Source organism: Rhinolophus sinicus, linkage group LG05, assembly GCF_036562045.2.
Source record: "Rhinolophus sinicus isolate RSC01 linkage group LG05, ASM3656204v1, whole genome shotgun sequence".
Classification (NCBI taxonomy): domain Eukaryota; kingdom Metazoa; phylum Chordata; class Mammalia; order Chiroptera; family Rhinolophidae; genus Rhinolophus; species Rhinolophus sinicus.
Genome location: NC_133755.1, coordinates 26,041,337 through 26,065,290, shown reverse-complemented (window position 1 = coordinate 26,065,290; position 23,954 = coordinate 26,041,337). Strand labels below are relative to the sequence as shown.

The 23,954-nt window shown below is 36.3% G+C and overlaps 1 protein-coding gene across 2 annotated transcripts in view; it reads left to right on the top strand.

The window, feature by feature from the left end:
* The window catches only part of DHX57 (DExH-box helicase 57), a 55,445-nt gene that overhangs the window by 11,292 nt on the left and 20,199 nt on the right, over positions 1-23,954 (top strand). For both annotated transcript variants that reach the window (XM_019742371.2, XM_019742361.2), the window contains exons 3-15: positions 1,334-1,492; positions 2,531-2,716; positions 3,018-3,856; positions 5,261-5,436; positions 6,910-7,031; positions 7,997-8,192; positions 9,177-9,301; positions 13,406-13,539; positions 14,761-14,815; positions 16,352-16,557; positions 19,729-19,845; positions 22,648-22,744; positions 23,565-23,738. In XM_019742371.2, the coding sequence (XP_019597930.2) occupies positions 1,334-1,492; positions 2,531-2,716; positions 3,018-3,856; positions 5,261-5,436; positions 6,910-7,031; positions 7,997-8,192; positions 9,177-9,301; positions 13,406-13,539; positions 14,761-14,815; positions 16,352-16,557; positions 19,729-19,845; positions 22,648-22,744; positions 23,565-23,738 (2,586 nt within the window). The remainder of the gene's footprint in view (positions 1-1,333; positions 1,493-2,530; positions 2,717-3,017; positions 3,857-5,260; positions 5,437-6,909; positions 7,032-7,996; positions 8,193-9,176; positions 9,302-13,405; positions 13,540-14,760; positions 14,816-16,351; positions 16,558-19,728; positions 19,846-22,647; positions 22,745-23,564; positions 23,739-23,954) is intronic.

Genomic DNA, 23,954 nt, shown 5'->3' with positions numbered 1-23,954 from the left:
AAATATTAGAAATTGTGAAAGTGATGAAAATGTGAAGTATTTATTAGGTGTTGTATTTTGAAGGTCCCAAAATGTAACCTAACTCTACTCTGTCTTTCTAGTTGATGAATTAAATGATCTGTTTTCCAACCAGCTCGACCTAATCTTCACTGGTGCTTCATGTGGTGACCAGTGACAGACATGATATCTAGGTTTCTCCCATATTCAGCTGTTTGTTCGGTTTTTTTAAATAAATTTTATTGGGGAATATTGGGGAACAGTGTGCCTCTCCAGGGCCCAACAGCGCCAAGTCATTGTCCTTCAGTCCAGTTGTGGAGGGCGCAGCTCAGCTCCAAGTCCAGTCGCCATTTTCAATCTTAGTTGCAGGGGTCACTGCCCACCATCCCATGTGGGAATTGAACCGGCAACCTTGTTGTTGAGAGCTCGCGCTCTAACCAACTGAGCCATCCAGCTGCCCCTTCGGAAGCTCAGCGGCAGCTTTCTTCAATCTAGTGGAGGGCGCAGCTCACTGGACCATGTGGGAATCAAACCGGCAACCCTGCTCTTCAGAGCTCGTGCTCTAACTAACTGAGCCACCCGGCTGCCTCAGCTTTTAAATAATGAATAAATTCTGATAATTCTAATGAATATTTAATGAAAGCAAAGATTTACTACTGCGTGTTATGCATATAAATATAACATTCTACTTGTCTCAAGCTGTACTGCAAGCTATCTAATGGAATTTTCAGAGATGGAGAGATTTCTTTAAAGCTATACACATGCACACTTACACATACAGTTCTTTTGTTTTTTAATGTGTATGAAAAAGGTGATGTGAATTAGGGTGACCTCTTTTTTTTGTTCTTTACTTTTCTACAATGATCATGTATATATATTTTTTGTAAGCCAGGAAATAATGATAAGTTAGATAAATACTTCAAAAATAGAGCCCAGTATTAACTTTTAAGTTTTAACAAGTAAGATGGAACTCTTGATTGTTTTCAGATTGTGTACCTAAAATAGAATAAAATAAACTCTCTGTGTGTGTATCATATTTCTTTTGAAAGTCCTCTAGTGCAGAGGGAGTCATGATAGAATTGCTTTTTCCAGCGAGTTCTTAAGTTAGTGAAGCCAGTTTTAATAATTAAGAAACTGATCAGTTTTTTTCCAGCAGTTCCAGTATAATAAATTCTGGTAAGTACTAGTATAGAAAGCAGAGAGCCTCTTCACATTCATTTGTCAGTTTTTGTAAGATACTTGACAATCCAGTTCGTGTTGTATATATTCTGAGACTCTGAGGAGAAGGTAAAAATTCTGATTATAGTTAAATGTGTAATTCTTGTGTCCTTTGCAGACCTAGTAGCAGTAGCACAAGAAAAGGAGATGCACGCCCCAAGTGGAAGCCCGAAGCTAAAGTGCCTCTCCAGACTCTACATATGACTTCTGAGAATCAAGAGAAAGTGAAAGCTCTTCTCCGAGACCTGCAAGAACAAGATGCAGATGTTGGATCTGAGTAAATTACTTTACTTGAGTAAATTATTATATAAAGGAAGATGTATTGGCATTGTCACATACAGTGATGGTCCTGTGTGTCTGGAATTCTGTATCAATACTGATCCTGTTGTAGCTATATAATTAGTTGAAAGTGAGACAAGAGAAATATAAGAATAATTATTTAGCAGCACTTTTAGAATGAGTTTGTTTTGCTATACCCATGAGCAATAGTATAGATTGCCTTTCCAGCTTTATCTTTTTTCTAGGATGGTGCTAATATGGATTTAGTCGTTGCTTTATTGACAACCTTCAAGTTGAACCTTTAGTGAACGAGTTAGAAGTATTGTCTGGGAGCAGATATTGAGTTGATCAGATGAAGTCTTAAGATTACACTACTAATGATTATCTGCCTAAGAGAAACAACTTTTACTCTTTTGGCTGTTTTGCTTTGTGACTTCAGTTGGAGAGGTTAATTCTTTCCATTTGCCAGAATTGATGAGTGGTCAGTCATGAGCAGCTCAATTTCCATCCTACCTACAAGTCTCTTATCTGTCTTAGATTTAAGAAAGGTGGTTATGCAGCAAAGCAAAAAATTAGGAATGTTTTTTATGAATGAGAAGAGAGAACGAGGATAGCCAAGACTTCTGTGGTTAAGAAGACAGACTGTGGCGTCAGACTGCCTTGGTTAAAATCTCCAGTTGCTCTTTACTGCATAACTTTTGGCAGTTACTAATCCTCTCTAAGTCTTAGTTGATAATCTGAAAAACAGAGATTCTAGTAGTATCTGATTGGGTTATTGGGAAGATTTTTAAAAGAAACAGTACATATAAAACACTTTAACACAGTACCTAGGATGCAATAAATACCTGATAAATGTTCATTGCCAAAGTACAAATTAATACTCGTAAGGTCAATAAAAGATTAAATCAGTGACTAAATAGTGGTCAGGATCCTGTGTCCTTTGACTCTTCAAATTAAATTCTTAGACTCTTGCTAAGTTTTTCTTTGAAGTAAGTAGAAATTAATGTCTAATATATGAAAATGTTATCTTTTCCAGAAGAAGCATTTCTGGGGAGGAGGAAGATGACGAGCCTGATTGTGACGATGCTCAGTACTGGTCAGCTGGACGAGAAGCTGCCCTTGTTCCTGACTTGGATCCTTTGGAATATGCTGGCTCAGGCCTGGAGGAACCTTATAATCCAGAATTGACAGTCTCAACATTAGCAGTGCAAAAACTTTCTAGGTGATTGCTTGCAATATCTTTGGGAGTAGGGGAAAATTCAAGGAAAGTAAAGGCATATAGTAAATCCAATTACGCCACCTAGAGTACTTTCCTATTGTATGGGTTCCAGCGGTGCCTGATATGTCTAATATTCTCTTTCAGGATGAGGGATTAAAGAGGAATTAGTATTATCAGGGATGCTTTTTCAAAATACAAACCCTGCTTATATATAGTTATAAATTCACATAAATACATTTAAATGAATTTCACTTCTTTGATTTGATATTACTCAATTTCTTTTGTCATGTTTCGCACCTGGCAGGTATGGTTTCAACACTGAACACTGTCAAGCATCCCTGAGGATTTGTGGTGGAGATGTGGGGGCATCTCTAGAACATCTGCTTACCCAGTGTTTTTCAGAGACATTTGGAGAGAGGATGAAGATCTCTGAGGCAATTGCCCATATAAGTGTGGATGAGTGTGTGGAACAGCGACAGGAAGAGGCATTTGCCCTCAAGTCAATCTGTGGAGAAAAATTCATAGAAAGAATTCAGAACAGAGTCTGGACCATTGGATTAGAACTGGAGTATTTGACAAATAAATTCTGCAAATCCAAGCGAAAGGAAAATACCAAAAATATACAGGAGATTTCACATGAAATATGCAAATTTTACCTCAAAGGAAATTGTAAATTTGGATCAAAATGCAAATTCAAACATGAAGTACCCCCAAATCAAATTGTTGGAAAAATAGAAAGAAGTGTAGATGATTCTCATCTTAATGCTAATGAAGATGCATCTTTTTTATATGAACTTGAAATTCGATTTCCTAAAGACCACAAGTACCCCTACCAAGCTCCCCTTGTGGCATTTTATTCCACCAATGAGAATCTACCTCTGGCTTGTCGTTTACATATTTCTGAGTTCCTTTATGGCAAGGCCTTGACATTTGCAGAAACTTCAGAACCTGTTGTATATTCTTTGATAACCCTTTTAGCAGAAGAATCTGAAATAGTCAAGTTATTAACAAATACCCATCACAAATACAGTGTTCCTCCAGTGAACTTTCTGCCAGTATCCTCTGGGACCAGAATAAATAATCCTGTCTGTCGTAAACCAGTGATTCCAAATAATTCTTTTGTTTCAAGTCAACTTCAAGATGGTATGTAAAACATGATCACATGAAAGGCATTGTTGGGGGGGGAGGTTGGAAGAAACTTAAGAGCATCTTCCCAGAAAATCAGTTTCATTGAATTCATTTGGTTTTACATGTTTATTTCTGATACTTGAGATGGGATTACTTTCAAATGAGAGTTTAGAGATACTTCTCTTTCTATGCCACTATCCAGACCAGCCTGCTTTTAGTACACTAGACCCCCAAAATTCATTAGAGTAGGGCTATCTTTATGAATCCCTAAATCTTCAAATAAAGAAATGTTTGTGCAGAGTTCTGGCTCTATCCAGATCCAGGTTTGCTGTACAATTGATTATTACACCACAAGTAAATCCCCTTTTCAAAGTCCATCAAAGAATTCTCTCTTATTTGGTGCTATCTTTCTTTCAGAGAAATAAGTTTTTATTGTTTCACAAGAGTTCCTAGGCAAATGTCAATAAGTAGAGAACAATGAAACTACACTGAAATGTGGATGATGGACAAATGTCTGGGTTCACTCATTTACCACTTGACGACTTGCTCCCAAATGTCAGCTTCTAGTACTGGGAATCAAACGTATTCCTCAAGAAATGACAAATTGTGGGTTGTGGACTTTTTTTTAAAAAAAAGCTCTTGTTAAGATATAATTTTCATAACCATAAAATTCACCCTTTTAAAAGATACAATTCGGTGGTTTTTAGTGTATTCAGAGTTATGCATCCATGACCATTGTCTAATTCCAGAACGTTTTCATCACCCCAAAAAGAAACCCCACACCGATTAGCAGTCACTCCTTATTTCTCCCTTCTCCTAACCCCCAATGACCACGAATCTGTATTCTGTCTCTATGAATTTGCCTATTCTGGACATTTCATAGAAATGGATTCATGCAATATGTGGTTTTTTTTGATTGGCTTCTTCACTTAGCATAATGTTTACGAGCTTCATTCATGTTGTAGCATGTAACAGTACTTCATTCCTTTTTATTACTGAATAATATTCCACTTTATGGACACACCATATTTTGTTTATTGCTTCATCATATGATAGACACCAGTTGTTTTGTGTCGTGGAATTTTAGGTACACTTGCAAATAGTTGAAACTTTCAGTTAATTCCTTGAAAGTTAAGAGTCTACTGGATTAACAAGGTGTGCCATGATTTTCTCTTTGTTTTTAATTTGATTTAACAGTCAAATTAATAGGCACTTATACTTGATTAAGTTTGTTTGAAGATGCACTTTAAGTTCTTTGGCAATAGAAGTAGTAGTATTGAAATGAATGAACCTGCTTTATTCAAGCTTTAACTTTTTCTCCATTTTATGATTTTGTTGTTACTTTGTTAGATAGTAATTCTTCCCCTTTGCTAAAGAAAGGGTTCCATATCGAAAATGTTTCCTTTTATCCCCTTCAAGTTGAAAAAGAATCAGAACCTGAGGAGACAGATGAGGATGAATGTCCTGCACCAGTTGTAGTGGAGAATGAAAGCTATGTGAACCTTAAGAAAAAGATTTCCAAAAGATATGACTGGCAGGCAAAATCAGTGCATGCTGAAAATGCTAAAATCTGCAAGCAGTTCCGAATAAAACAGGTAGGGTATTCTGAGAGAATGGCTAGCATTGCCTCCCTGATGTCTGGATGAAGGGATTAGGAATTGGGAAACTGGCTGACCTACCTAGTATACGTTTGGTTCTCTTTTACGTAGTGGTCTGCATGTCACATCAAACTTGGGCACGCTAGATAGATTTGGAATATCCAATGGCTGGTAAAAATGAAACACACACATATATATATATATAGCGCAAATATTCTTAGAATCATGTGGCTTTGGTACTATGATAGACAATCTGATAAGTGAAAGGAAAATTAATGCTGTGATTTGCTTTAGAGAAATTAGTGTAGAAAAGGAGAAGGAGGGACTCTTAACTATTTCAAAGGTCACAGAGTAGATAACTTGCCCAAGGTCACATAACTAGTGAGTAGCAACATAGAAGTTCAAGCTAATTCTCAGTTTCTAAAGCTCTATTGTTTTTACCCAATTTATATGAACATTATTTTAAAAGAATCCATAAGTGAGCTGTTAGGGCAGAGCCAGCTGTGGACAAAGGCAAGTTGCTTAACCAGTTTGGGGATTGGAATAGAGATGCTGTCTCGAGGCCCTTCCAGTTCTAAAGTCCTATGGTCCTAATATTTGACACAGGATAAAACTATCACATATATAGTGCAGTACCTACAGAATGTCAAAATGAATAGACAAATCATACCATAAATAATGAGATGGTAGAAACAAAAAAAATTACACATTCAGTTTGGTCAGTGTGCTTAGAGGTAATAAATTGATATGATAAAACTACATGCAGAAAACGATGTGTTAATATAAATTTCTTACACTAGTCAAAAATACACCCATGTTTTTAATATACAGTACAGTGTTTATAGTGTTGGCCCTTAGATATCAGGCTGAGTTACAAAGATGTGACAATCGGCCAAAAAAACCCTGTAGTGCGTGCTCTTACTAATACTGATTTTGGGGAAAATCTGATATTGTGTACAGCTATGCTATCCAATATTGTAGCCCCTAGTCATGTGTGGCTATTTAAATTAATGAAAATTAAATAAAATTTTAAAATCAGTTCCTCAGGAGCACTGGCCACAGCAAAGTGTTCAGTAGCCAGCTTCATGTAGCCAGAAATTGCTGTATTGGACAACGCAAATAGAGAACAGGTCCATCCACGTAAAAAGTTCTATTGGGCAATGCTGGTGTAAAGACTCTTGCTGGGAAGAGCTGGATAGGTGCCAAGCAGGAGGGATTTATTTCTCTTATAAGATCTTTCAGGTTATTATAGGAAAACCACACAGATTCCACAGCTTATTCTGGCTGATTCTCCAAACAGCCTTGTAACTAAAGTCATTAGCATCTAACCCCAACAAATCTGTAATTTCTGTCTGAACAAATTGTTAAAGAAGGAGCAGAAAGGATGGGTCTAGCTATGGGATTCCACATTCAGAGCTCTGTGAGGTGATTCAAAGTAACCCAACTGATGCCTTATCTTTTATTTATTAGGCTTCCAGACAGTTCCAGTCAATTCTGCAAGAAAGACAATCACTCCCTGCTTGGGGAGAAAGGGAAACCATTCTTAAATTGTTGAGCAAGCACCAAGTACTTGTTATAAGTGGTATGACTGGGTAAGAATGCAATTTATTCATAATGCAGCTTTCATCTATAAATGTGGCGTGTGCCCTGGTTATCATGGCCAGTTCTACTTTTAAAAAGCCAGTAGCTGGTGTTATTGGTGCTTTTTCTGTCAAATATTAAATAATATCTCACAGGAGCTAACACTGCAGCATCCATAGCCAATAGAGCCAAATTACGAAAAGCGAAAATAAAACTCGGAAATACATTAGGAATTTACAGACATTGTACTGCCTTGATATAATTTTAAGGCAAAAGGTTTAGCTGAAGGCTTTTAACAAGGCTCATTTTAAAATGTAAAGGATAGTTCCAGAACATTCAGCTTGAAAACTTTTTATCTTATAAATTTATTCTGATTTCTTTACCACTTTTATGTGTGCTTTTACGAACAACTTAGGGCACATAATTTTTCCTGTTTCACACTCTCTATATGTTATCCAAATCTATTTAGCAGGGACAAGTTGCAGGCATAATTTAGTTATATATTCAAGGTTTTCAATTTATGCCCAAACTCACTGAAATAGTAGTAACTTTGTATCTTTTAGTTTCTTATCTTTTTAATTTCAGTCCACTGATAGCCAAATCAATATACATCAAAGGGAAAAATTAAAGTAATTTAATATTCGTAAGAGAATATTCCTATGTCTTTAGGATTCATATGTAGAATTCACATTCCTAGAGGCATTTACAGACCTTAATCTACTGTCTATTCAATAGTCCCAATTTTACAAATAAATGATACTACACTGTTATTCCGTTACCCTGTTAATCTGAGTACAAATTCCTAGGAGTTATCAGCTGTAGGTAATAAGTCAATAATTTTAGGATACAGATGAAGCGAAACAACCGTTATTCTAATTAGCTTTTTCACTTTCCTCATTGCTTGCGTGTGATTGCTTTTTTAGTAAACTAACACTTGAAAACTCTCATTTTAAAACTTGTTTGTTTTGACACACAGCTGTGGGAAAACCACGCAGATTCCACAGTTTATTCTGGATGAGTCTCTGAATGGACCACCAGAGAAGGTGGCTAACATCATTTGTACCCAACCCCGACGAATCTCGGCAATCTCTGTCGCTGAACGTGTCGCTAAAGAGAGAGCAGAAAGAGTGGGTCTGACTGTGGGATACCAAATCCGGTTAGAGAGTGTCAAGGTTTGTATGCTCTGCTTATTTCCTGGTAGCAGAAGTTTATAATTTTCAAGTAAGAAGAGTCCTTGGTATCTGGAGATTCATGGACAATTTGGGATATACTCCGGGACAGCTGAAGTTCTTGAGAAATATTTTGGTACAAGAAGTCTTATTTGGGTGCACTTAATTTCCTCTATAAGGACCTTTTATTCTTTATTGGCAAAAGTGACCTAGTAAATGCTGTTTTGCTCTTAAACCTGGGACTTAATCCATTTAACTGAATAAGGAATGAACAAATTCAAAATTGATTTTATCACTCACTGTTGTTTTTATGTTTTATAATAATTTTTTAATTATTTTTTCATTGCATTTGACAGTCAATATTATTTTATATTAGTTTCAGGAGTACAGCACGGTGGATAGACATTTATATAATTTATGCAGTGATCCCCCTGATTAGTACCCACCTGCACTATGCATAGTTGTTGCAACATTATTGACTGTATTCTCTGTGTTGTACTTTATATCCCATGACTATTTTGTAACTACCAATTTGTATTTCTTAATCTCTTCACCTTTTTCACCCATCTCTCCAACCCCCCTTCCCTCTGGCAACCATCAGTTTGTTCTCTGTATCTATGAGTCTGTTTCTGTTTTGTTTGTTTGTTTATTTTGTTCTTTAGATTCCACATATAAGTGAGATCATATGTTATTTGTCTTTCTCAATCTGACTGATTTCACTTAGCATAATACCCTCTAGGTTTATCCATGTTGTCACACATAATAATTTTTGAATGCTTTTTATGAGTCATAAAATTTTAATGTGAAGTAGAAAAGCTTTTATTGTTATTGCCAACAAGAAACTGTATTTAGTGTGGTTTCATATTAAATGGAACTGCTGATGTTTTCAATATTCTTTATTCCTATCCACTCAAAATGGTTTTGCCAGGAAAGTGTTTCCTTTTTTCAAAAATGTCATGAATGCTTTCATGCCCTTTTACATGTTAGTCCTCAGCCACCAGACTGTTGTACTGCACCACAGGAGTACTGCTGAGAAGGCTAGAAGGAGATACAGCTCTCCAAGGGGTCACCCATATCATTGTGGATGAAGTTCATGAGCGGACAGAAGAAAGGTAAAACAAAGATTTTCCAAATGACTACCCAGACATATGAAATAAAGACATGGCTGAAAGAATTTCATTCTGCTTCCAATCCAATTTCTTAGAACTAGTAAGACTCACTTGCCAAGGAAAGGCCTAAGTTCGAGAAGAGGAACTGCTTTCCTGGTCTCCAGGGACTGGAATACTAAAAATGCTAGGAAGAGCACAGGTGCATCACTAGAAGAGTCATCCTGTTAAATGGACGTCATCTCATAAGAGATACTTCACACCCTCCTGGGCAGGATGCTGAACTGGGCACTGTACTTAGCAGGAATAACAGAGTAATGCATGTTGTAGCTGATGGATTGGTCAGTATGGGCATCTTTCTTTGATCCTTGGGTCAGTCATTCAGTCCTGACATTCATTCATATATTTATTGAGCCTGTATTAAGTGCCAAGTGATGTATTAATTGCCGGGGATACTATAGTGAACAAGTAGATATGGTTCTCCTTTATCTCTTACGGTCTGGTTGGAAAAAAAAAAAGATGAACAGGTAAACAAACAAGTAAGTAATTACAAATGGGAATGATTCGTATGGAGGAGTAAACATGCTGTGTTTCAGACAACAGACCCATAATATAGTCAGAGATCATATCTCTGAAGAGATGACACTTACATTAAAAATGACATTTATGTTAAAACCTAAAGTAAAGTTGCCTATGTGACAAATGGGGGCAAGGCCAGCATTGGCAAAGACTGCAGTGGGAAGGGGCTTCATGAGTCCAGAAACTGGAGGGAGTCCAGTATAGCTGGTGTGTAGTAAATGACAGGTGGGAAATGTCAGGTGGGAAAAACAGGAGCCAGATATTCCAGGGCCTTATACACCATGGATAATAAAGCATTTGGATTTTATTTAAATGGAATTAGAAGGCATTAAAGGGTGGAAGTATAAAATCAAAATTCTTAATATTTTAAAAGGAAGGGCCAGATACATAGATGGCATTAATCATAGTTTGTCATGTGGTTCATGCTCTAGAGCAGCAAAAAAAAACTAGTGTGAAAAAGAAAGATGATCCTATGAAAATTATGAGGCTTCCCCAAAAAGGACTCTGCACTTATAAATATCTTCAGAAAAAGAAAGTCTAAGTAAAATTGGTGGACTGACATAGAAGCAGAAAATAGTTAATAGCAAAACTAAGAAAAAGAAAAAACAAACCTGAAAAGAGGCCCCAGTTAATGCTGATAAAAAGTTTTTAAGAACTGAACAGGGAAGAATATGACCAGTAAACTATTTGTTACAGAAAATAAATACACTAATATACTAGTAAATAGGAAATATGAAGTAATTAAAAACTAAAGAAAAGCAGACTCATATAAAAAGAATAAATCAAAATAAAAAGAAATAATTCCTAGAACAAGACAATAATTTTAAGTGATTATACACAAAACACAAAGACTCTTTGAAGGGCAAATAATCTTTTTATAGAGACTCCAGAAAATGGGGGCCAAAAAAAAGGTAAGTAATGTTGTTTTGCAGCAAATGTTCAAGTGAACATTTAAAAGAAGAAAATTTTTTAACAGAGCCACTGATCAACTTGGAAGAGAAAAACATAAAATATTCAACCAGACTAATAATATTTAAATAATTATATTATAAAAATAAATCTAAGGGGAAATTATATTCAGTGTAATTTTGAATATAATGAATAGTTTTTAGTTTCATAATATTTATACTTCCACAAACTCAGAGAAACTGGAGCATAGCATTGGATCTGGTTCCTAGCTGCAGTAGTGTTCTCAGAAAAAGAAAGATTTTTATAAAGCCTAATAACCAATGGAATATCATCAGTTAAGATTTCAGTATACTTTCACATCTGAATAAAGAGAAATGACTCCCTGGAGAAGGGAGATTCAAACATTTACAGATACCACTCTTTGAGAAAGGATTCTACAAATTACAAGAAAAAGTAGGGAAATATTTGCTAGCTTAAACTGAAAAAGGCAAAAACTAGGAGTAAAATCTAGGAACCAAAATCAGTAAAATTATAGCCAAATTGAAGGTTGAATATAGAAAAGTTACAGTTGTGTTAGTTTAAATTTTTCAGTAAATTTCCTGATCATAGAGATAACAATATGATTATTGTAAAACATTTAAAAAATACCAAAGAAATGTCAAGAAAAAGAATTTCTGTCCCTTATGAAATTGCTAATTGCATGTTACAATTTTTGTCTGTTCTTTTGGGAGTGTTTTGGGTGTTAAGGGAGAGATGTGGTAGAGAAAGAGGTGTATCTCCACAAACACTACTGGGATTATATAGTTTTGTATGCTGCTTTTGATCTAATAGTTAAAATGAGAGCATGTATTATATTTGAAATTAGTATTAATAATTGCATAAGAAAATTCTGAAGTATGAATGTACGATAGGCTACTTAACTGTTTGCCAATTGTTACATTATTTTTCTTTTACTTAAAAGGAAAGAAAATCATCATAAATGTAGTTAAGTTAGCTCATAATATTAAGGAGAACTAAATAGTACAAGAATATGTTCTCATTAAAAACTGAAACAACACAGATATTGAAAGTCCCCCTGAACACTCCCAAATCATTCTTTGTTCCATCCCCAGCGATAACTATGGTAATTACATTGGTGAGTACGTCCTTCTATACATTGACATATAAGTTTACTTTGTTAGAAGTAGGTACTTTTGTTTCCTAAGCTTTTTTTCCTTTCACAAATGATATTAATATATTCATTTAGTAAGGCAACAAATAATTATTGAGCACCTACTACGTCCCAGGCATTGTTCTAGATACTGGAGGAGTGAACAAAATAACCAAAATCCCTGTCTTCATAGAACTTATATTCTAGTGGGGAAACCCAACAATAAGTAAGATAACTAAGTAAAATATGGAGTATGTTCAATGCTAGGAAGAGAAAGGGTAACATGAAAAAGCAAGGGAGGGGAACATTTGAACATTTAAATAGGGCGGCTAGGAAAGGCCTGGCTCAAAAGGTCTTTTGAGTAAAAACTCGGGAGAAATGAGGGAGCTACCTCTGTGAATGTCTGGGAGAAGCCCATTCCAGACAGATTAATAACACAAAGGACCTGAGGTCCATGCATCAAGGTCGGCAAGAAGGACAGTATGACTAGAGCCAAGTGAATAAGAGGGAGAGCAGTAGGAAATGAGTGGTCGGGGTACAGGTCGTGTCACATAGAGCCTTGTTAGTGAGGACATCAATGAGAAGTCATTGAAGGTTTGTGAACAGAAGGCTGGCACAATAAGATTTACATTTGCACAGAGTTACTCATCCACTGTACTGAGAGTAGATTTCAAGGGGCAAGGGCTGTCGCAGGGAGACCAGTTAGAATAGTGCTAGTCTACATACCATTCTGCAACTTGGGTGTTTTGTTTTTTTTCATTAACATTGTCATAGAGATGTTTTCTTGTTGTAACTAGAGCTCTACCTCATTCCTTTTAACAGCCTCAAGTTATTCCACAGAGTGGATGATATTGTTATAATTAACCATTTCTTGGTTGATAGACAACTTAGATAGTTTCCATTGTTTACTACTACTACAAACAGTGCCATAATGAAATCTTTGTATAGCCTTTTTATGTCCATATAGATATCAAGAAGTAGACTTGTCAAATGCAATGATAAATCCTATTTGTGTTTTGATAGGTACTACACTGAATTTAGTTTATTTGGGGAAAATTGATATTTTTGTTTGTTTATTTTATTGGTGAATATTCGGAACAGTGTGTTTCCCCAGGACCCATCAGCCCCAATTCGTTTTCCTTCAATCTAGTTGTGGTGGGCGCAGCTCAGCTCTAAGTCCAGTCGCCGTTTTCAATCTTTAGTTGCAGGGGACACAGCCCACCATCCCATGTGGAAATTGAACCAGCAACCTTATTGTTCAGAGCTTGCACTCTAACCAAGTGAACCATCCAGCCACCCAGATATCTGCTTATTATTGTCTACCCATGTAGAAGCATGACAAATCTTTCTATGAGTGTTACAATTGTTTTCACATAGGTCTTACACATTCCTTCCTCAGAATATATCAAGAGTCATTTATTTTCATTCATTGAATTTGTTTGATCCTCAGTTGTTTCTTTTATTTACTCTAGTGACTTCTTGCTGCTGGTTTTGAAGGACATTGTGTTGCAGAGACCAGCTCTTCAAGTTATTCTGATGAGTGCAACTTTAAACGCTGAGCTCTTTTCAGAATATTTCAGTTCCTGCCCAGTTATTACTATACCAGGTGATTAAAATGCATCATTAAATATGTATTGTTCTAATAAGCAAATGAAATTATTTTAAAGTTAAATTGAGATACGAATTCATACATATTCTTCTTTCTAGAGAAAAAGTGATTAGTTTGTTACAAAATTATAGCCATATAATAAAACTAATAAAGAGGCAACGTTATATCCATTTGCTGGGAGATATTAATTTTATATGTGCTGTTTTGAAAAGTCTAGGTTATTAGGGTTTCTAGCATTCCATTGTGTTTAACATCAAAATGTGAGTTTATAACAGTAATTTGTCATAAAGAAGGAAGTTGTATCTGTGTATAGTATATTCATTCATTGCTGGATTCTGCTAAATTTCTGGATCTTGGTCCACTCTTGGAGAAAGTGAAGTTGGATAGCCTGTGTCTTTTTTTCGGTCTCACTGTAGGATTAATTTATCACAGGCTTTGGTGTATCCTTCTGCAGTTGATTGCCAAGGGACAATTTCGAAGCACTGTCTGATGTATAATACCATGTTTCCCCGAATATGAGACCTAACCAGACAATCAGCTCTAATGCGTCTTTTGGAGCAAAAATTAATATAAGACCCGGTATTATATTATATTATATTATATTATATTATATTATATTATACCCAATCTTATATAAGACCCGGTCTTATATAAAAATTAATATAAGACTGGGTCTTATATTAATTTTTGCTCCAAAAGACGCATTACAGCTGATTGTCCAGCTAGGTCTTATATTTGGGAAAACATGATATTATTGTTTGTTCTGGTTATAGATAAAAATAAAAAGAAATAATTCCTGGTTCTGGTTATAGAGGATATTGACCATAGATTTAAAGAAGAAATTATATGCTTGATCTAGAATACAGTTGTTAAATATTTAAATGTCCCCTGTGGGGAGGAACAGAGGGTGAGATAGGAGTAACCAATTAAAAAAGGTAAAGAAAGTTTATTAGCAAATGATTGTCTCTTCTACCTATACACTTCTGTTTTCTTTACTAACTGGAATCTACCCCTTTTAATTTCTGTTATCAAAAGCGTTTTTTTGGTTGTTGTTTTTTTTGATACTTTTAAGACCACAGAACAAATTGTGCCTTATTGTGCCAAGCTTTACGGGAATTTTGTATATACAAACTATTTCAAGGTAATTAAAGAGGTATTCTGAGGCTTTTCTATTTTGTTATCAATTTATTTTGTTTTCTGTTTTATTTGTTTTTCCAGGTCGTACATTTCCTGTTGATCAGTTTTTTCTGGAAGATGCAATTGCTGTGACAAGGTAAGGAAGACATTAATTAAGTTTTGGTGAAAGTCTTTGAAAACAGAATTATTATTTTACCTCAGAATGCCGGGATACTAATAGTTTTTTTCCTTCTAATTTTTCTATTTGAGTATTTTGTTTTCCCCTTTCTTTCAGCAAATATTTATTATACAAATTATTTGCAATTCACAGGCAGTATTGTATATTAATCGTACTGACTCTGGAACCCTATGTAAACTATAGACTTTGGGTGATTATGATGTGCTGATGTGGGTTCATCAGTTGTAACTAATGTACCACTCTGGTGGGGAATGTTGCTAGTAGGGGAGGCTATGTATGTAGCTGGGGGCCAGGGGCTGTATGGGAAAACTCTCTACCTCCTGTTCAATATTGCTATGAACCTAAAACTGGTCTAAAAAATTAAGTCTTTAAAAAATAAAGGATGAAGGACCAAATAAATATAGGAAGAATTTAACATGAAGAATGGCTTCTGCAGACAGACTTTAAATCCAGTATATAAATCCCTCTGCTTACATTGGCAAGTAACTTAAATCTCTCCATGACTCAGTTTCATCATATGTAAAATGGGTATATTAATAGAAGCTGCTTCACAGCACTGTTATGAGGATTAATTAATTAATTAATTAATAGTTTGAATTAATACTTTCAAAGTGCTTAGAACTGGGCCTGGCACACAGCAAGGGCTTTATAAGCGTTAGCTATTCGTGTCATTATCATCATTCTACCCTCAAGGAGTTGCAGTATAGCTTGAGTGGTAAGATGTCTGTATGATTTCAGTACTGAGTAGAAAGTGGTGATGTCTATGGGGTACAAACAGATTTTTTTCCTTTGAAAGCCCTGCATCCTCTTCCTACTCTTTAACCTTGAAGATCCCCCAGGGTTTTATTCGTGCACTGTTTCATCTCACTATTAAACTCTTCCTTAGCTCTCTTAGGCTCATGTGATTTCAGCTCTCACCTCTGTGCCCACAACTCCCAGACCGGTGTCTTCATTCCTGACCTCTGAGCTCCCGAATGAAAACACCTTGATGTGCGGCACCTTAAAATTAACTCAAAATTTTTCTCCTTCTCCCTTCTCTTTTTATTCTTAATAAGCCCCTCTCCTAATTCTGTATTTGTTTAACAGTACAATAGTCTCAAACTAAAAATACAACAACAGTGGCTAACTTTAGTGTGCAATAAGCCTACTTACGGAGCTTATTAAAATTGTTATTTTCTGTGCCCTCTTCCACTTCCATTGAATGTGAACCTCTGGAGAAATCATCTTTCAACTAGTTTATGTGTCTTTATTCTCTCACTTTTTCAAACTCACTGCCTCCAGAAGGATCTTAAAACAGAGCCAAAAGCTTCCCAGTGTGTTCCTCAGCAGAAATAGGCCATAGCCAGCAGAGTCCTGTATGGTGGAAGAATAGCGCAGGAATTGAGCAGAAACAGAGCAGCATTCTGCTGAATGAGCGCAGGGAACAGGTGAATGTGTTCGTTCACCACCAGACCCAGAGGCACACAGACACATTCCTTTGTCTTCCTTGCTCAGATATGTGTTACAGGACGGGAGCCCATACATGCGCTCCATGAAACAGATGTCAAAGGAGAAGCTGAAAGCAAGGCGCAACAGAACTGCGTTTGAAGAAGTGGAGGAAGACCTGAGGCTTTCCCTTCACCTGCAGGATCAGGATTCTGTCCGAGATGCAGTGCCTGATCAACAGTTAGATTTTAAGCAGCTCCTGGCCCGCTATAGAGGTACTGTGCTTCCTGGGGGGCGTATTACAGTTATGCCAAAGATAACTGCCATTGACCCTTGAACAGCACAAGTTTGAACCGTGCGAGTCTGCTTCCACACAGATTTTTAAAAATAAATACTATAAATGTATTTTCTCTCCCTTATGATTTCCTGAATAGCCTTTTCTTTTCTCTAGCTTACTTTATTATAAGAATACAGTATGTAATACATATGACATACAAAATATGTGTTATCGACTGTTTATGTTATGGATAAGGCTTCCAGTCCACAGTAGGCTACTGTTAGGTAAGTTTTTGGGGAGTCAAAAGTTGTAAGTGGATCCTTTCGTCACGTGAGACACAGCAAGAAGACAGCCATCTGTTAACCAGGAAGTGGGCTTTCACCAGACACTGAATCTGCTTGCACTTTTATCTTGGATTTCCCAGCCTCCAGATCTGTGAGAAATATAGATTTGTTGTTTATAAGCCAAAAAAAAACACAAATCGTTGTAAGTATATTTTCGACTGCACAGGGCATTGGTCCCCCTAGCCCCCATGTTGTTCAAGGGTCAACTGTAGTATTTCCACCCGCCCCCCCATCATGAAGAAGAAAGATGTGGCTCTTGTTTCATAGTTACATTGTCTTTAATTCATCAGAACAATCTTAAACTTAGAAAAATAGCAGTGCCAACACATATTAGATTATAATTATTATATTTATTAGTGTTGTTTTTTTCTGATATTTTTTAATTAAAGGTTGTTGGGGTGACAATTGTTAGTCAAGTTACATAGGTTTCAGGTGTACAATTCTGTAATACATCATCTATATATCACGTTGTGTATTCACCACCCAGAGTCAGTTCTCCTTCCATCACCATATATTTGATCCCTTTACCCTCATCTACCACCCCTCTCCCCCGCTACCTTCTGGTAGCCACTAAACTATTGTTTGTGTCTATGAGTTTTTGTTTCTTCATTTGTTTGTCTTGTTCCTTTGTTGTTTTCGGTTTTATATACCACGTATCAGTGAAATCATAAGAAATGTATTCATTGGAGAAAAATTGGGAGGTAGTAAAGTATAAATTATATTCTTGAATATTTTGTAACTTTTTATTTTTCTATGATTTCAAATTCAAAACTGAAGAAAAATTTGCAAGACTACACAATGAACTCATATATCCTTTATCCTGATTTACCAATTGTTAATATTTTGCTTCATTTGCTCTGTGTGCATGTATATATATATATATTTTTTTTAATTTATTGGGGTGAGCATGTATATATTTTTTTCCTGAACTTTTTGAGAATAAGTTGCAGATATGATGCTGCTTAACCCATTTATTTCAGTAATATTTCCGAAGAACAGGGGCATTCTCTTACATAAGCACAGAAGATGATAAAAGAAAAAACACTTAACTGATAGAATGCTATCATTTATTCCATGGTCCATATTCTAATTTTGCCATATTGCCACTTATGTCAAGAATATCTTTTATTGTTATTTTTTTGTTGGTCCAGGGTCTAACCCAGGATTGCATACTGCATTTAGTCGTCATGTGTCTTTAGTTTCTTTTGATCTGGAAAAATTTCCCAGCCTTTATTTTTCTTTTATGACCTTGATGTTTTTTAAGAATTCAGCCAGTTATATTTCCCCATGATTATATATAGGTGATACATTTTTGGTTAGAAATAATGTTGAGTCCTTCTTGGTACATCATTCAGGAGGCACATGGTGTTGGTTTGTCCTGTGTTAACTTTGATCACTTTGTTAAGATGATGTCAGATAGGTTTCCCCTCTGTGCGGTGACTAGATCTAAGCCATGCCTTTCTAATTTCAAGCACAGAGGTTACCAAAGTTCAGAAAGCACTTCTGAGAACTTCTTTCTAAGGAAGGAGGTGGGCAGATTTGAGGTCAGGAAACCCAGCTCTGCCAGTAGTTTCTGTATAGTGCTGAGCTGTTCACTGAGCTTCTCTGAGCCTACTTTTCCCTGTAAAAAGAGACTGGATCTAGTTGATCTCAGTGCTCTTTTACTTCTCAAAAATTAGATAATGTTCATGAGCTCAATTTTTAAAACTTTTTCTAGTTAAAAAATAATAATAATCAGTTCTTTTAACTATATAATTGATTAGTAAAAACTGCCAAAGTATAAAAAAATTGTTTAGAAAACGATTTTCACTTCTCTTCCTCTTTTGCAGGTAGTTGATCTTTATCCTTTTTGAAAAGTGCCTATTTGGAATCTTGACAAATAAAAGTGTTTCCTTCTTTGCTTTCCATACCCCGCCACACTCTTATTTGTGTAGCCTATTTCTTCCTTTCTTTCATTTTTGAACAACATAGGGTTCACTCTGCCAGAACATTATTTAGAAACTGCTTTTGCCTCTCTTCAAACTTTCTAGCATTAATGTAGAGAACTTTGTTTCCTTGATACCAACTACAGTTATTTTGTTCCATTTAGGCTATATTTAGGGTGATGGACCATTAGGAGGACCCAAGAAGAAAGGGCAGCAGTCTTTGGAGAGTTGGTCTCACCAAGAATATGCAGTTAGTTTTTCAAAGAGCTGGGGCTTGTAGTACAACCCAAAGCACAGTTCACAAGGCCTCAGATAAATTAGGAGGAAATGGTAGACCCTTAACCTAAAAGTCTATGGATAGGCTTCAGAGGTGTTGGTGAAAATCGCGTGTATTTGTTTTTTCAGGGAAGATCCATAACTTTAAACATTTTCTCAAAAGAACCTAAAGGTTAAGAGTCACTGTTGTAAAGATACTGGTGAAAGTTGCCGTCTATCCATTGATTTCCATGGCTTACTGTTACCTGGACGTCATCTGATCTGACTCCTGACTTGATTGAATCTGGAAGGGATTTGTTTCTAAAATGTATTTGACTTTGAATTTTTTTTCTAGGGCTAGAATTGTCAATAACTGTATAGATAAAAGGGGAAAGAAGGAGGAAAAAAGTGGCCTATCTGGGCCTTCACAGCAGGGTTAAGAGCCTAGTCTTTGGGTTATTGTTCAAGCAAATAGTACTTCTAGTGAGCGCGTATTTTCTGAGAAACTGAAAGAAAAAAAATCATTTCAGTACATTTAATGTGAACGTCTGTGTTATTAAATCACATCAAGACACTCGCCTAGTTCACAGGCATATTGTCTTCAATAAGGTATAATTATTTTTCTGATTTTTACCTTTCTTTCAGGGGTTAGCAAATCAGTCATCAAAACAATGTCCATCATGGATTTTGAAAAGGTTAACCTTGAATTAATAGAGGCCTTGTTAGAATGGATTGTAGACGGAAAGCACTCCTACCCTCCAGGTAATTGCTTCTTGTCTTCATTTATGTGTGAGATGGCAAAAGGGAAGGAAGCTCACTGAGATCATGGGTACAGCCTCTTTCCTGGAGACCTCATCCTCACCCCCAACTTTCACCCCCTCCCAGTTGTGTGTAAAGTTGCTTATTCGGCTTTTTTGGGGTAAATTCTACCTTTTGTTTGGCACTCTTTTGCCCCTACCAAACCCAAAGATGTTAACAATACAAAGTCCAAAAGGAAGAAAGCTGAAAGGAAAGCCTGGATGACCCACATGTTAAACACCCAGTCCCTGGCTAAATGGGAGCCTAGTAAAGTAATGAATGTTTGAATCACATGAAGACTCTACACATGGAAGTCATAGGACAATAAGGGTTTATCTCATCATTACTGTTTTTATCACTGTTTCTGCTGCTGCTGTAACACAGAGCAGTAACTGCTTTCCCCTTACTCACTGTCTTCCCATCCCAGTGGTCTTCTTAACCTCACGTGCAGTTCCTTATCCCCAGAATGAAAGACCCAGATCTCCTCACAACTGAATCCTTCATACCATTCAGGTTTCTGTCAAATATTTTTTCTTCAAAGAAGCCTCTCTGACCATGCTATGTTTTCTTGTCCCGCCCCTTACTCTATCATAAAACTAAAAATGATTGTGATTTTCATTATAGCACTTAACACTATCCAAAATTATAGTTCTGCTTATTGACAGTCTTCTTAACAGAAAGTAAGCTCCTTAAGAATAGGATTTCTTGGGGGCAGCTGGATGGCTCAGTTGGTTAGAGCGCGAGATCTGAACATCAGGGTTGCCAGTTTGATTCCCACATGGGCCAGTGAGTTGCACCCTCCACAACTAGATTGAAGACAACGAGCTGCCGCTGAGTTTCTGGAGGGGTGGCCAGATGGCTCCGTTGGGTAGAGCATGAGCTCTTAACAATAAGGTTGCAGGTTCAATTCCCACATGGGATGGTGGGCTGCGCCCCCTGCAACTAAAGATTGAAAATGGTGACTGGACTTGGAGCTGAGCTGCGCCCTCCATAACTACATTGAAGGACAATGACTTGAAGCTGATGTGCCCTGGAGAAACACACTATTCCCCAATATTCCCCAATTTTAAAAAAAAAAATTCTTTTTAAAAAGAATAAGATTTCTTGTGCACCACTGTGTTCCTCAGACTCTAGAACAGTGCCTGGAATATTTAGCTATGGAGTAAATATTTGTTGCATGAATAGATACAGCCAATGTTGGGTGATCGTTAAGTTGAATAATAGATCAAATAATTACACAATTACATTACATGTTCATTACACAGTGTTTAAGAGAAATGGGAAGGGCTGCCCTTGTCTGCTTAGACGTTAATCATGGTATTTTCTAAAGAGACGTGTGACCCACACAAAAATATTAAACTGTCTTGTTTCTCATCTCTTGGCAAGTAGCCACTTTGACTAATGCATTATTACTGGACTGAATATCTTGTTTCATCCCAAAGGAAAAACTATTATTGACAAAAATCAAGCGTAGCAGACAGAAATGTTAGAAAATTACCCGAATTCAAAGCCTGCAGATGCAGTGATTAGGGAGTCGGTGATATATTTGTGAATGTTAAAGATATCCCTCATACAGATGGCCAAGCCATGAAAGTAGAACAGATAAGAAGGCACACAAAAATATAGACAAAATATTTTCTTGCATCCACATAGATTATTTTACCACTCTAAAATGTATTTTAGTAGGGAGGAGCAGGCAGTATATAACGGAAAGAGCATGGATCTGATGCCAGAAACCCTAGCTTTGTGTCCTGGCCGCACTCTTACTGACTCTCTGAGCTGGCCAAGTTACTGAGTCACTTTAAGGGCACTATTATAATAACCTTCTCCATGGGTGGCTGTGAGGATCCAATGAGATAATGTATGTGAACATGCTTTGTATACTGTTAAGTGTTAATACCAACTCTGGAAGATAGCTTTTGCCCTTCTTCCTTCAGAGTTCCATTTTTGTAATGATTTTGTTTCCTTGTTTATTTAGCAGGGAGAATAACTGTGATAGATAAAAGGTCATGAATTCCTTATGGACAGATCTGTGTTATATATTCCAGTGTACCTAACACAGAGGTGACATAGACACCCAATAAATATTTGTGAAGTTAAAGGCTAGTGAAGATGGTGCTAATTTCCTATCTGAATAGAAGTCAGAAGAAGGTGGCTATTGCTGAGTGATCGCTCTTGGCACAGAAATACACTATAATCAGTTACCACTGCTTATTTTCTTTAAAGTAAAATTTAAAAGCCCATAAACCATAAATGTGGGCTGGTTGGTTAATGTGCTACCTCTTCAAAATATAGCTGAACTTAGATTACCACGTTGGCTAGCAAATTATAGTTCCTTTGTCTCGTTTCCACTAAAATGTTTATGGATTTTTTTCTGGTAATAGAGAGAAAAGTCTTCCTATCTTGTAAGATTAGAAGGATAATTCTACATATAGAAACAGAATGTCAGTGGCCAGTGCACTGAAGAAATATGTTTAAAGAGCTTTGCTAATGATTCTTGTATAACTTAAGTCATTATATTTTTCTACACTTCGGTTTTTCCTGTTACAGAAAAATAATAATACCCCATTAATTTTGTAGTTATTAAGTCAGAAAATGTATTTTTAAAGTTTGTTATCCATTAAAGCCTTGGGGACTTTACAAAGAAAACTGGCAGTGAAAAATTGCAGATTCTTACTTTTTTTTTCATTTAAAATAGCTGTATAATCTATGTTACTTTTTCCTTTTTTTTTGTATCTAACAAATTGATCCTTTTTATATACCCAGGTGCTATACTTGTATTTTTACCGGGACTAGCAGAAATCAAGATGCTTTATGAACAGCTACAATCAAATTCTCTTTTCAACAACAGACGTAGTAATCGGTAAATTCATTGCTTTCTGTATCTTCTATCATCTGTTGCAGTTATATTCTGAAGATGAGTAACCAGAAAGGTCTCTTTAACAGACATCGCCCTCTTTAGACCCTGTTGTCACGCCTCAAGAATATGTTTGTTTATGCCAGCTGGAAATAGACGAACCTATTTGTTCCAGGAAATCAATCATTCCCATTCCATTAAATAAAAATACTTATCTTCACTTAGCATAGTGACTCAGCTAAATTGCATGTAATTTCAGTTGCCAGATACAAGGGATGGGAGAAGCCAGTGTTAGTAACAACAAGGAAATGCTACCATTATGGAAAAATTAATTTTCAACAGTTTTTATTCTGGTAGAAAGACACATTGGATGTGTCTTCATATCTAAGGGGACAGCTACTTGACAGGTGAACACTCCCTAGAAATACAACAATGAAATTTTTTTAGTATACATCACTGGCTCTGCCTCTTTCTCTGGATTTAAAGGTAGGAAAAAATGATTCTTTGCAGGTTAGTGTGCTCTAGGCCAGTTACTTGTAGAATATCAACTATTTAGTGCTCTTGATTATTTACTACTGAATTACACTCCAGTTTTTCCCTAGTTGATGCAAGGTTTTTAGTTGATAGAAGTGAGTAAATATTTTGTAAGGATCAGAAGGAACCTTTCCATTTAGAAGAGTTGGGCCCTGAGGACAGGTTGTGGAGAAGCTGTTGCTATTTGGTGTGATATTGATATTGTTATCTATTGTTAATAGAAATTCACCCACTATAGTCTGATTTCAGTGGTTTATGCTAGAACACTAAATGTGCTTTTGTTTCCTTTCAGATGTGTTGTTCACCCACTTCATTCATCTTTATCCAGTGAAGAGCAGCAGGCTGTGTTTGTAAAACCTCCTGTAGGTGTAACTAAGATTATAATTTCTACCAACATTGCTGAGACATCCATCACCATCGATGATGTTGTCTATGTCATCGATTCTGGGAAAATGAAAGAAAAGAGGTATTCTCTTTTGGCAATATAAGAGAGGGACTAAAGATGGCCTCATTTAGAGTGACACAGCTGCTAATGGCTAATGCTGTTAAACTACATAGATTACTGTTCGAAAAAATACTGTATGAAAACTGTTCGTGGACATATTAGAGAGCCTTATAGCTGGACCATAATATTAAAGTCAGATGGATAGGGGAAAGTTTAAGGTTTTATCTTGGAAGTAAT